An 11,617-nucleotide genomic window follows, 5' to 3' on the forward strand; every position below is an offset into this window, starting at 1 on the left:
TGGTCAAGAACCACTCAGATGGTGCCTTCCCATATGTAGGTAATGCCCTCAACTCTACCCCACTGCCTCATTGGCCATGTTTCTGTTGCAATATTTGACATGATCCTGGTCATAGTTACAGTGAGAGCTGAAACCTTGGTGATGATCATCTCAGGGCTCATATTTTATAGATAAGGAATATTGCCTCTTGTTCAGAACCACACAGGGAGGCAGAGCTGAGGCAAGTACTTACCCTGTCTCCCATTTCCATAACTACACAGCTTGACTTCTGAACCACTCTCCTATCTGCATAGGAGAACAAGAGGATGCTAATATCTGCCCCTCCCCTTAACCACAGAATTCTCAAATCAAATCAAGGCAAAATCAGAAAAGAAGCAAGAAGATGTGCACGTGTGATAGGTGTGTTTGGATACCAACCATGGTGGGCATGACTCCTAAGATTCTTATATTTTAAAGTTGGAAGGAGAATACCTATTTTTTTTCAGTCTTGTTTCTCTGACATATCACATTGTCATGTGACTGTACAGTTAACTACTACCTAGCATTTTACTATCACATTTCTAAAATTGAGGAAAATACATAGGGAACCAATAAGTGTTTTTCTTTAAGCTGTCACTTTTTTTTGGTGCCAGTACTGGGACTTGAACTCAGGACCTGGATGCTCTCCTTTAGCTTTTTTTTTACTCCAGGCTAGCACTCTACCTCTTGATCCATAGCTCCACTTTTGGCTTTTTGCTGATTAATTGGAAATAAGAGTCTCATAGACTTTCTTGTCTGATCTGTCTGTGAACCACTATCCTCAGATCTCAGCCTCCTGAGTAGCTAGGATTACAAAGGCAGTATCTACTAGTGCCTAGCTAAACTCTCACTTTTGATTAATCTTAAATCATGTGCACAGGAAGAGTATAATTTTCTGAAAAATACTCATTACTTACGCCAACAATCACATTTCCAAAAATCAGTAGGCCCTGGAAGCAGCGGACAGTAGAATCATCTTTGGCCATCTTTAGAGCTTCCCACAGACTGAAAGCACAGTTGAGAACATTGTATGTCAATAGGAACAGGTGATCGACAATACTATTTCTATCACTTGATTAAATTATGATATCGTTGGCTTTATTTGTCTCAAAGCATCCAAAGCAAGGTCATCTGGCATTCTAGTAATGGAGAAAAGTTGTTTACAAAGCTTAGCAAACTCAGTAATTTTATGAAGGAGCAAGAGGAGAAGAGACTGAGAAGACAAGGAAGAAGGAGGAGGAGATGGTAAAGTAGTCCAGAGTCTGATCAGTGCCTTCAGGAGTTCTGTATTGTCTGGAGTCTACCAGGAGCCTAGTTCTAAGCGATGAACAGAGACCCTGCAAGGCCAACAATCATGAAGGCATCAAGAACAGACATGAGGTGGTGATGGCTGGACAGGGCTGAGTCACACCAAGGGCCCTGACAGAGCGCTTTGTCAGGGCAAACTGAAACCCAGAGTAACACAGGGAGGTGGCAGTTGGGCCCCCTGTGGACTATGGACTGCTGTTAAAAACCATGATATTCTGAATAGTTTGTAATCTAAACAGGACAGAAGAGTTGGCAAGCAGCAAAGTTCTCTGTCACGGAAGAGGGGAAGAGGAGAGAAAAGAGGAACAGGCATTTCATTCTATTTATGGTGTCACTCTACCAGGGAGTTCACATACATAGCCCAGAAAAGTAGAAAAAGGAAAAGAACAAGGGGGGGGGGGCGAGCATTTCTCAGATTAGAAAACTAGAGCTGAAAGTCTTGAATGAAGTTCTCTGGTGTCCTACAAGTGGCCGTGACAGAGCTGGGTAGCGTCCTTGGTCTGAGTGACTCCTGGCCCAGGAACTTCCCTACGACCCCCCACTGGCTCTTAGAAAACATTTACAAAGTTTAAGGCCAGATGCAGTAGAATGTGGGAAGTTTCCTGGGGCTTCTCTAGAAGAAACAACAATTTAAGTGTTGGGGCCAATGGATTTAGCTTCTGCACTTGAAACACATTGAGAAAAGTCACTTACATCTCTCAGCATTTAAATAAAGTAATTAATCCATTGGTGCATTCATGCTCTAAACCAAAAGTGACTGCATTTTGAGATATGCAAAGTCATGTCAGGGAGATTATTGCATGCTAGGGTTTTGTGCTTTAGAGGAGGGAAATAATTGAATTACATAAGTGAGACAACACCGTGGGTTCTCTGAAGTGGGAAAATGTAAACCTTGAAGTTTGTTTATGGTAGCCCTGTACAAGGTAGCATCCCAGGGAAGAGGAGAGTTAGGGAGGAGAGACCCAAGAAGAAGGTGCCCACAAGACTGCAGATTTACGGTTGGGTTTGAACTTCTAGTTTGTGGAAGAGTTCAGGGGTAGGAGGAGGCAAACATTTTATTTGACTCAAGGCTTGCTCATCTTTTTAAACTTCATTGTTGTGCTGTATAGATGTATGAATAACCTTCCAAGTAGTTTAAATATGTCTAAATATTTTCCCTCTATTTGCCTGGGAAGCTGTGGGAATTTAGGGAGTTGAAATGAATGCACGTTGGCTCTGAATCTGGCACTGCATGGGGCTCTCCATCAATGTTTGCTGAAGGAAGTGAAGAATCTGGGCTCTTGTTATATGATCCCTCTCTGGACTTTCTGCTTAGAAATGCCACTCATTTCTTTCCAGTGATTGTTACATGTTAGACAAAATGAGCCTTCTACTTTAACAAGCTTAAATTGTTTTTTTGTCTCCCTCCTCTCTGGGAGAAGCTAACTCATGAAGCTGGATCAACTAGTCACATTGTGAAGTTCATTACTAGTGTGTACCCTGACCAGTTGGGTGACTTTTAGACGCACAAAAAAATAGATGGATAGTTCAGATAACAGAAGTACAGAGAGCAAAGGACAAATATGGGGAGAGGCCGAGTTCAGCACCATTATGGACCTGCATTGCATGGCTTGGGCCACCCCTGTATCAGGTAATAGCCTATTCATGATCATTAGTGGGACTCTGAAAACAAAGAATACAATTTCTTCTTTTAAGGAGTTTAAAGTGTGATTATGGAAACAAGGAGTTCAAGCAACTATGCACAATCGGATAAAAGGGAATATAGAAAGGGTCTGGAGAAATAAAAGGAGTCAGGTAGAATCCCCAGCAAAATTCATATACTAGTGACTCAGTTATGTCTTGGTTTCCAAAGATGAGTGTGTCTCACAGTGTTTTGGAAAAGTAAGGGAAGGAGCGAACAAATGAATATTTCACAGGAGGGAGAATGAGGGTGAAAAAAATGAAGGTCAGAGAGGGAGAAAAGAAGGACGGAGGCAGACAGGAGTTTGGTTTGAGCAATAAAAAGCATGAAGAGAACTAGAGGAGAACATAGTAGGAAATAGCCTAGCTGGGGAAGGCAAGATTGATGGGGGAGATATTCTGAAATCTCTGGTCATTGGATTTCTCTTCCTTGTCACTCTATGCTCTTTTCTTTTCTCTCTGGCACATGGTAGTTTAACTCTTGTCTCCCAGATAGCAAAATAGCAATGAAGAGTTTCCATCTTTGTGAGCTTGCAGGGCTGTTAGTGCTTTGTGTTCATATTTAACAGGCTTGTGAGATGGGCATTTTTCCTCCCAAATCTTCATTTGTTTCCTATTGATTTTTAAACAAGTTACCATAAATGTAGTGGCTTAAAACCCTACAAATGTACATTTTATATAAGTGTGAAATGAAGATTGCTGGGCTAGGATCATAGCTGTTGGCAAGGCTGAGTGTCTTGAAAGGATCTAAGTGGGTGAGAATTTGGTTTCTTTCATTTTGAAGATGTTGAAAAGGAGGCTCGGAAAGGTGGGCTGCCCTTCATCACCTTGCCAGAGAGTACAGAGGCTGAGATTTAAACCTAGGCCTGTTTGGCCCCAGATCATTATTAGTCCCGTGGTTTATAAAGTCCTGCCATACTGCTAATGCTTTCAGGAGACAACTGTTATTTGCTCAGATTTGTATTTGTGTTTGTATTTGTTCAGCTTTTACAAACACAAGAAACACCAGGCCTTTCTTTTCCCACTTTTCCAAGTTCTTGTTTCCCCAGCCCTCCAACACTGCACCTCCAGTCTGGTGCTGTACCCACACTGTTCCAAGAAACCTGCTTCCATGTATCCCAAACCTATAGCCCTCCTTCCAGCTCCAGGGCCTAGAATCCTTGGAAGTACAAAGTGCTGAATATGGATTCAGCGAGAGTGTCAGAGTTTCAGAGACTTCTCTCAGGTATTGAAGACTAGGTTGGGATTTTCCAAACAGCCATGGATATCAAGAGAAAGCCCAATATAGCTTCCTGGAGCTCACAGGATGGTCTCCTGGCTGTGGTGTAATGATAACCATGCTGGACTTGGCATCTGAATGTCAATTTTAAAGTTCAGGTTTTGCCCTGTCAGGATTCAATCTGGGCAAACGACCCACTTAGTGTCTGCTTTTGTGAAACAATGTGTTTGGTTGGGATGAGATAAATGACAGAGAAGTTGCTGGCAAACACGCACACTACCCAGGGACTTGAGAAATGGTTCATAATGACCAGGGGATATGCAGGAAGGCCAGGGTATGGGGCTATGGTTTTGATTTGTGAACCAGGGACCCATGGGGCCTGGTAGCTAATAACTAAGGGTGGCTCCTAGGTTGGGAAATAGCCTTCTGTCCACTTTCCCTGTTTCCTGGAGTAGTTCTTCTAGAGAGGCGTGGGCACCTCCCATAGGCATCCAATTGCATTCTTTCTGTATTTTTTATGGTTGTCTTCAGGGAGTAAAAAAAGAAAAAAGAAAAAAAAAAAAACAACTCTTGGAAGATGGAAAAGCTTCTCTGTTGTGCTGGGGTGTGGCCAGAGTCAGGTACCAAGTTGCACGTCTCTATGGGTGGGTCCTCTGCATTCCATCAGCATTCCTGCGGTGTTACCTCCTGCCCCTGCCCAGCTCTCTCGCTCTGGCCTGCCCTGAGGCCTGGGCTCTGGACTGCGGAGGTTACTGGGATGAAGCTGACATTTTCCTTTGTGTGATGGCTCAAAAGCTGCTTTCTTTTCCACATAGGATTCTGCTTGGTTCCCTATTCTCATTCTTTTATCTTGGTGCCAACTATGAAGGGGTTTATGCGCTAATTTTAAAATGCTTATCTTTAAGGATGGGAGGATCTTTAAATAAGAGAGCATCACTTCAACATATCGATTTATGAATTCAATGCATCTGGGTCAATGTCACCCCTTTCATTTTTCTCCCCATTATACATGGAATGGCATGACTATATTCCATCACTCTTTCACTCTCCATTCTTCTATCCTCTGTCCCCTCAACCTACTCCCCTTTCCCCAGAAAACAAACATGTTTCCGCTTCGTTATATTATTTCCTATACATGTATATGTCTTCAAATAGAAGATGCTGGCACTCAGTTACCTTTTACCTTCCATGTCCAAAGTGGAAAAGTATCCTATACATAATAAGCACACAATTATTTTGCTAAATAAAGAGATAAGTTTATGTGAAGGAATGCATGGGTGTACATGTTAGTGATGTGCTTAGAACTTATTGCAGAACAGAGAAGAGTGAAGCAGAAAGAACATAGACTTTGGAAAGATCTTGGTTCAAGGCTTGGCTTTACCACTTAGTAGTTTTGTGACTCCCCAGCTAGTTAGTAAATTTTGTCAATGGGCAGAGTCATCTCTAGCTGCAAGGGGTTTTTAAGATTTAAATGAGAATAAAAAGTGAAGTTCTCATACAGTATTTGTGATTTGACTAATACTAGTTTTCTTTGCTCTTGCCTCAGTTTCTTGAGGAAGACAGACCAAAGTTAATTAGCCAGGGAATGATGAAGGTTTCTAAACTATGGGTTCATTTGTTTTTCTAATGAAGAAACAAACAAAAAAACCAAACAAACTAACTGACAAGAACAGACCTTCCAGATGCTGGTGGCTTATGCCTGTAATCCTAGATACACAGGAGTGTGAGTTCTGAGGGTCAAAGTCAGCCTGGGCAGACAAATTGGAGAGACTCTTATTTCCAATTAACCAGCAAAATGCAGATATGGATGTGTGGCTCAAGTGGGAGACTGTCTGTCTTGAATGAAAAAGCCAAGCAATAGTGCAAGGCCTTGAGTTCAAGTCCCAGTATTCAAAAGAGAAATAACAGTAATCACACTGCAGACTCCAGTGTACAGCTCACCAGCCCACCTCCTGATTTTCACAGGTAGGGGAAGAGCCCCTGGGGGCTCCCCTCCCTTCCCATGACTTGTCACTGCAAAGATGTAAATTGCTCAACATCCTGGAGTTTCTTTGTTTTGAGAAGTACTGATTAAAAAACAACAACTGGAGATACATTTCATACTACCATCCTTGCGCCTCATGCCTTTAATCAGTTTATTTCGTTATAAAAAAATCACTCATATCCACAGAGTGATACTTCCCAATATATCCAATAGGTCTAAGAACAATGGCTCCCTAAACAAGCCAGGGTTGAAGCAGAGAGAAGTGAGCCTCACCCGCTTAAGCATGAGATCATATTTTCAGGTTCATTACCTCTTTTTCTTAACCCAAGTTTCTGCACCAGAGAACATACAAACCACACCTCAAGTCCTACTCATGCTGGAGAAATGTGTATTTAATAAAAGAAGAAGAAAATAAAGGAGAAATAGGAGAGGGGGGGGAATCCAGAAACACAATATACTGTCCCCTAAGCCTTGACCCTGAAACTCAGGCCTAGAGAAGACAGTAGTACATGCCTTAGAATACACATGGGTGGTAGGTTTGGGATGACGACAATTGAAACTCTGCTGAAACGCAGGGTGGGATGGGCTCTTGACAATGATGGAATAGGAACATATTTCCATGGCTGTGACTTTTACAAGTGCCATACCATCTGCATTTCCCCCCCTTGTCTTTAAAGCTGTGTTGACACAAGTGATAAACGAGTAGATACATGCAGCTATGTAAAGTCAAGTCAAATTCATTTGACTAGAGGTAAAACTTCAGTTCTTTAGTTGCTCAAGCCACACTAAGAGCTCCATAACCCCAGCTGGTCAGGGGATCTGTCTTGGACATTTCCACCACACAGAAGTTTCTATTGGACAGTGTTGCTCTACATTCTGCTGCTCCCTATCCTGATTTCAGTCACTCACCACCTGAGGTCAAGGGCTAAAGGCAACCAGTGGCACAGGGGCTCACCAGTGAGGGGATGCCAGCCCCAGAGCAGGAACATGCTGGAGGATGTGAGATCAGGACATCTCTTCATAAGGGTGGTCTCTGTACCAGTTAGGGCACAGTGGCCTATAGGGTCCAGATGCCAGAACAGGATACCTTGGAATTTAGGGCTGATTTGAGCCTGTGATCCTAGCTGATTTGAGCCCGTGATCCTAGCTACTCAGGAGGCTGACATCAGGGGATGGTTTGAAACTAGCCTGAGCAGAAAAGCCTGTGAGAGTCATCCTCAATTAACCAGCAAAAAGCTGAAAGCAGAGGTATGGCTCAGGTGTAGAGCCCCAGCCTTGAGAGAAAGAACCAAGTGCAAATGTGAGGCCCTGAGATCAAACCCCAGAACCACACAGAAAAAGAATGTAAGGAGGGGTAACAAGGAAATGATGACATCTCATTTGCTTTTCTTAACTAAATGGTCTGTCAAGTCCTCTTAGTAGTTAAAAGTCCACGAATCTTCCTAAGTACTTAAGAAAATGTAGCTGAGTTGATTTTTTTCAGTCAACATTTATCTTATTGACTATTAAAATGTTACCTACTTCCTCTTTGAATTGATTTTTTGTGTGCTAGTCCTGGGGCTTGATCTCAGGGCCTGGACATTGTCCCTAATCTTTTTTTTTATTTTTTTGCTCAAGGCTGGTGACTTATCATTTGAGTTACAGCTCTACTTCTAGATCTTCAATGGATTAATTGCAAATTAAGTTCTTATGGATTTTCTGTCTCCAGCCTTTGAACTATGGTCTTCAGATCTCAGACTCCTGAGTTTCTAGGATTACAAGTGCCTAGCAGCGTTTATTTTGAAGTCTGGTAAAGCAGAAAGCTAAACAGCTTGCTATAAATAGAAAGCAAATGATTATTTTTCTCATCGAGAAGATTAATCAAAAGAACATTCCTTCACAAAGCTTGAAAAGTATATTACCAACATGGTTTTATGTATGTTTATGACATAGTATATATGATGTTATATATGTATATGAAACATCTTAATTGTCATATTTATATACATAAAACCCAAGTTATCCTCTTGTACTTTTACTCCACACAGGCAAGAAATGGTCAGTTACCATTTTCTTTAATTTTCAAAAGAAAGAAAATTAGTAAAAAAAACTTCTTAAATGTCTTTTAAGAAATATTTAAAACTAGTACTTTTTGGCTTACAGCCATCAACATAACATAATATTAGTATTATTTGAAACTTAAGTTGTATTTTGCATTAAAATGTTAGAACAAAAATTATACTTGTAGAGCCTCCAGATCCTGGATAACTAATTAGCAAAGAGTAAAAATAAATTAGCAAAAAAAATCACAGGCTGTAGATGATAAAGTTAATTTGTTGAGTTATTCCAATCAATAGATTTATCAGGTAGAACTGTTAGTGTGAGTACATTGCTTCACAAATCCCATTAAGGGTTGGCAGGGAGATTTCTGAAGTTGTCAGAATGAATTCTGACTGAAAAGACCAGAGGCTTTCTCTCTGAGGGACAAAGGGAAAGATTATTAGAGAGAATGATCAAGAAGGGTTATGATATCTTAAGTGACAAAAAGGGACAGACTCTATGAGCCAAGAATATAATTTCTCCTTTTTCCCTCTCATCCCTCTATTTGTTCTCAAGAAAACAACTGTACCTTGAGGGGTGCGGTGGATCTCTGTGAGGTGTTCTCCCAGAGCAGTAGGCTCCTTCTCCTCCTTCTCCTTTTCACTGGGTTTACTCTGCAGTCCACTAAGAGCAGCCCCAGGTGCCTTTCCACCCAGCAGCCCTTCTGTGAACCTCTGGTCCCGGGGCAGGGTGGTATGTGATTGGGAGACTGCATCTCACATGGGCTGAGCCTGATACTGCCTGAACCTGCCTGGCTGTGGCTGGGAGTAGCAGGAAGCTGTGCTGGCAGAGCTGGGGCTCAGCTCGTCACTTCTTTGGATTTCCCCCCTAAGTCCAGACTTTTCTTGTTCAAATACAAACTCAGGGTTTTAAACTTTTAGTTGATTTGTTTTGATTGCTACGATTTGATCATGATGTCTATGCTTGTGTATTAAAAGGCCTGTTTATGATCACTTTTAATGATGCTGATACTGTATTGCTTGTGCAGAATGTGTCTAATTTCAGGGACTTTTTTTTTTTTCTCCCCCCCCCTCCCCTCCCTCCCTCCCTCCCTCCTTCCTTCCGTCCCTTCCTTCTTTCCTTTCTGTGCTGGTACTGGGATTTAAACGCAGGGCCTCACACTCCTGCTTGGCTTTTTAGTTCAATGTTATGCTCTACCATTTGAGTTACACTTTTACTTCCCACTTCTTCCTGGCTAATTAGAGAGAAGACTCTCACAGACTTTTCCATCCAAGCTGGCTTTGAACCTCGATATTCTGATCTGAGCCTCTTGAGTAGCTAGGATGATAGCAGCTGGCCTAGTTTCAGTTTCTTTAGCTTCTCCATGCTATATTCCTGATCTAACTGCCCATGTAATACTCACATATTGAGCAGTCTAAAGACTAATTAAGGAGCAAGATATCTTGGGATCAAACAGATCAGTAGAAATTCAGCACCCCCCACTCCCAAGAAGGTGTTCGAGTAGTTACTTGGTGATATCCAACTTCTTCCTTCCTTTTTAGTCTTTATGTATTTTCTGAAAATAAGGAATACTTATGAATTTTGCATTTCATTCTTGTGCAGAGGCCATGCAAGTCTTTTCTATACTGTTTCAGCTTTAGTGTATGTGCTTTTGAAGCAAGCCTACATCCCTTCCCTCTTCCCTTTCCTCTTCTTTTCTCTCGGGTGTTAGCACATGTCTCACATAGCACCCAGAACATTTCCTTGAATGGATGAATAACATACCCCTGTTGCACTGTGGCTGATTTAACCTGGTGTTGGGATGGGTAAAGGTAGGAAGGCAGGAAACTACCAAGTGCATTCATCAGGGCTCACAAGTGAGCTTCTTCAGGAGACAGATCTTTGCATGCACCATATGGTCCAGGATGCAGTGTAATTATTACAGTGTGTCCTGAGATTCTCAGCCATGGAAGGGCAGGGGAGAAACAAGATCAGGCAGAGAGAGAGAGGGAGAGAGAGAGAGAGAGAGAGAGAGAGAGAGAGAGAGAGAGAGAGAGAGAGAGAGAGAGAGAGAGAGAGAGAGAGAGAGAGAAAGTGCAATATATGACATGCTGGGCTCCTTCCATGATTTGTCTGTGTGGAAGAACAAATATGCATTGACCTGGGAAGGTAGCTTTCTTCTGGGTGAAACAACTCTGCTTTGCTTTTGTTTGGTGTGCTTGGTAGGCAAGTGTTCCACTTGAGCTGCACCTCCATCCCTTGGAATCCCTAAATCCCTTTAGATGAGTTATTTTTTTTGATAGGGTCTTGCATATTTTTGCCTGGGCTGGCCTCAAACTGTGATCATCCTATTTCTGCTTCCTAAGTACCTGGAATTATAAGCACTCATTATAGCTACTGTACTCATCCCATGAAGTAATTATTGAAAGGATCTGAAAACAGGTGGTGGCAGGTCTTCCCGGGAGCTGGGCCACAGGCTTCCCTGGAAGGGAACTTCATGACATGTGTCTGTGTCCCCCACAATGCCTTCTTCTCAGTCCTCCAGGGCTTGATTAGGTAAGTGATAATAATTCATGCATGAGAATTCCAAGCAGAAGTTAAAAAGGAGGCCACAAAACAATGTTTACTGAATAGGAATAAGCTCAGTCATTCAACTAATATTTATTGAAAACTGGTGATGTAAGAGTGTTATAGGTGTTGAAGATGAACTAAAGTGTACAAAGTAGTTTTTGTGACTTGAAACACTTTTAAAAAACTATGTGAACATCAAAGTTAGGAAGAATGTATGGAAAATCGTAACAGGAATATATCTTGGTGGTTAAATGTATGGGATTGATAACTGGATCTATATTGCAATTATCATAAAAGAATCATTCTTTTTTTTATTAAACACATTTTTATTGTTAAAATGCTGTACAGAGGAGGGGTTACAGTTACATGAGCAAGGTAATGAGTACATTTCTTATCAAGCATTGTTGTCTCTTCCTTTGTTTTTCCCCTACTCCACAACTACATTCCCTCCCACTCCCCCCACCTCTCCACCCTCCCTACCCCCTGCCTAAATCGTAAAATTTGTTTTTCAACATAGCATCTTGTACATCTTATTGTTGCAATGGGTCAACCTGTATCACTGTTTAAACAATTTGTTCTGTCCCTTCTCCTCCCCAAATTATACCAACATCAAATACAGTGAAAACAGGGGTTCAAGAACAGGAGCTTTCCTGGGAATCTTTGTGATAATAAGGAATTAGCAAGGAAGCAAGGATGTTTGTGTTACCACAGGGCCTGTTATGAAAGTATTGCAATCATAGGGCCTCTTATGAAAGTCTTGTGTTTCTTTAAGTGTTACCTTCAATGTGCTACACATTATGTTTTTAACATTTTTTTTG

General features: G+C 41.6%; 1 protein-coding gene and 1 non-coding gene across 3 annotated transcripts in view; both read right to left on the bottom strand.

Moving 5' to 3' along the window:
- Upk1b (uroplakin 1B) overlaps window positions 1-8,960 on the bottom strand; it is a 29,116-nt gene extending 20,156 nt beyond the window's left edge. For both annotated transcript variants that reach the window (XM_070030163.1, XM_070030164.1), the window contains exons 1-2: window positions 8,818-8,960; window positions 936-1,023 (exon numbers count right to left, since the gene is read on the bottom strand). In XM_070030163.1, the coding sequence (XP_069886264.1) occupies window positions 936-1,004 (69 nt within the window). In that variant the 5' untranslated portion in view covers window positions 1,005-1,023; window positions 8,818-8,960. The remainder of the gene's footprint in view (window positions 1-935; window positions 1,024-8,817) is intronic.
- Window positions 8,961-9,806: 846 nt separating this feature from the next.
- LOC138832648 (U6 spliceosomal RNA) lies at window positions 9,807-9,909 on the bottom strand. Its single transcript, XR_011373600.1, has one exon. It is a non-coding gene; the product is annotated as a U6 spliceosomal RNA (small nuclear RNA).
- Window positions 9,910-11,617: the final 1,708 nt, after the last annotated feature.

This window comes from Dipodomys merriami, unplaced genomic scaffold (assembly GCF_024711535.1).
Source record: "Dipodomys merriami isolate MVZ:Mamm:240054 unplaced genomic scaffold, mDipMer1.0.p SCAF_2, whole genome shotgun sequence".
Classification (NCBI taxonomy): Eukaryota; Metazoa; Chordata; class Mammalia; order Rodentia; family Heteromyidae; genus Dipodomys; species Dipodomys merriami.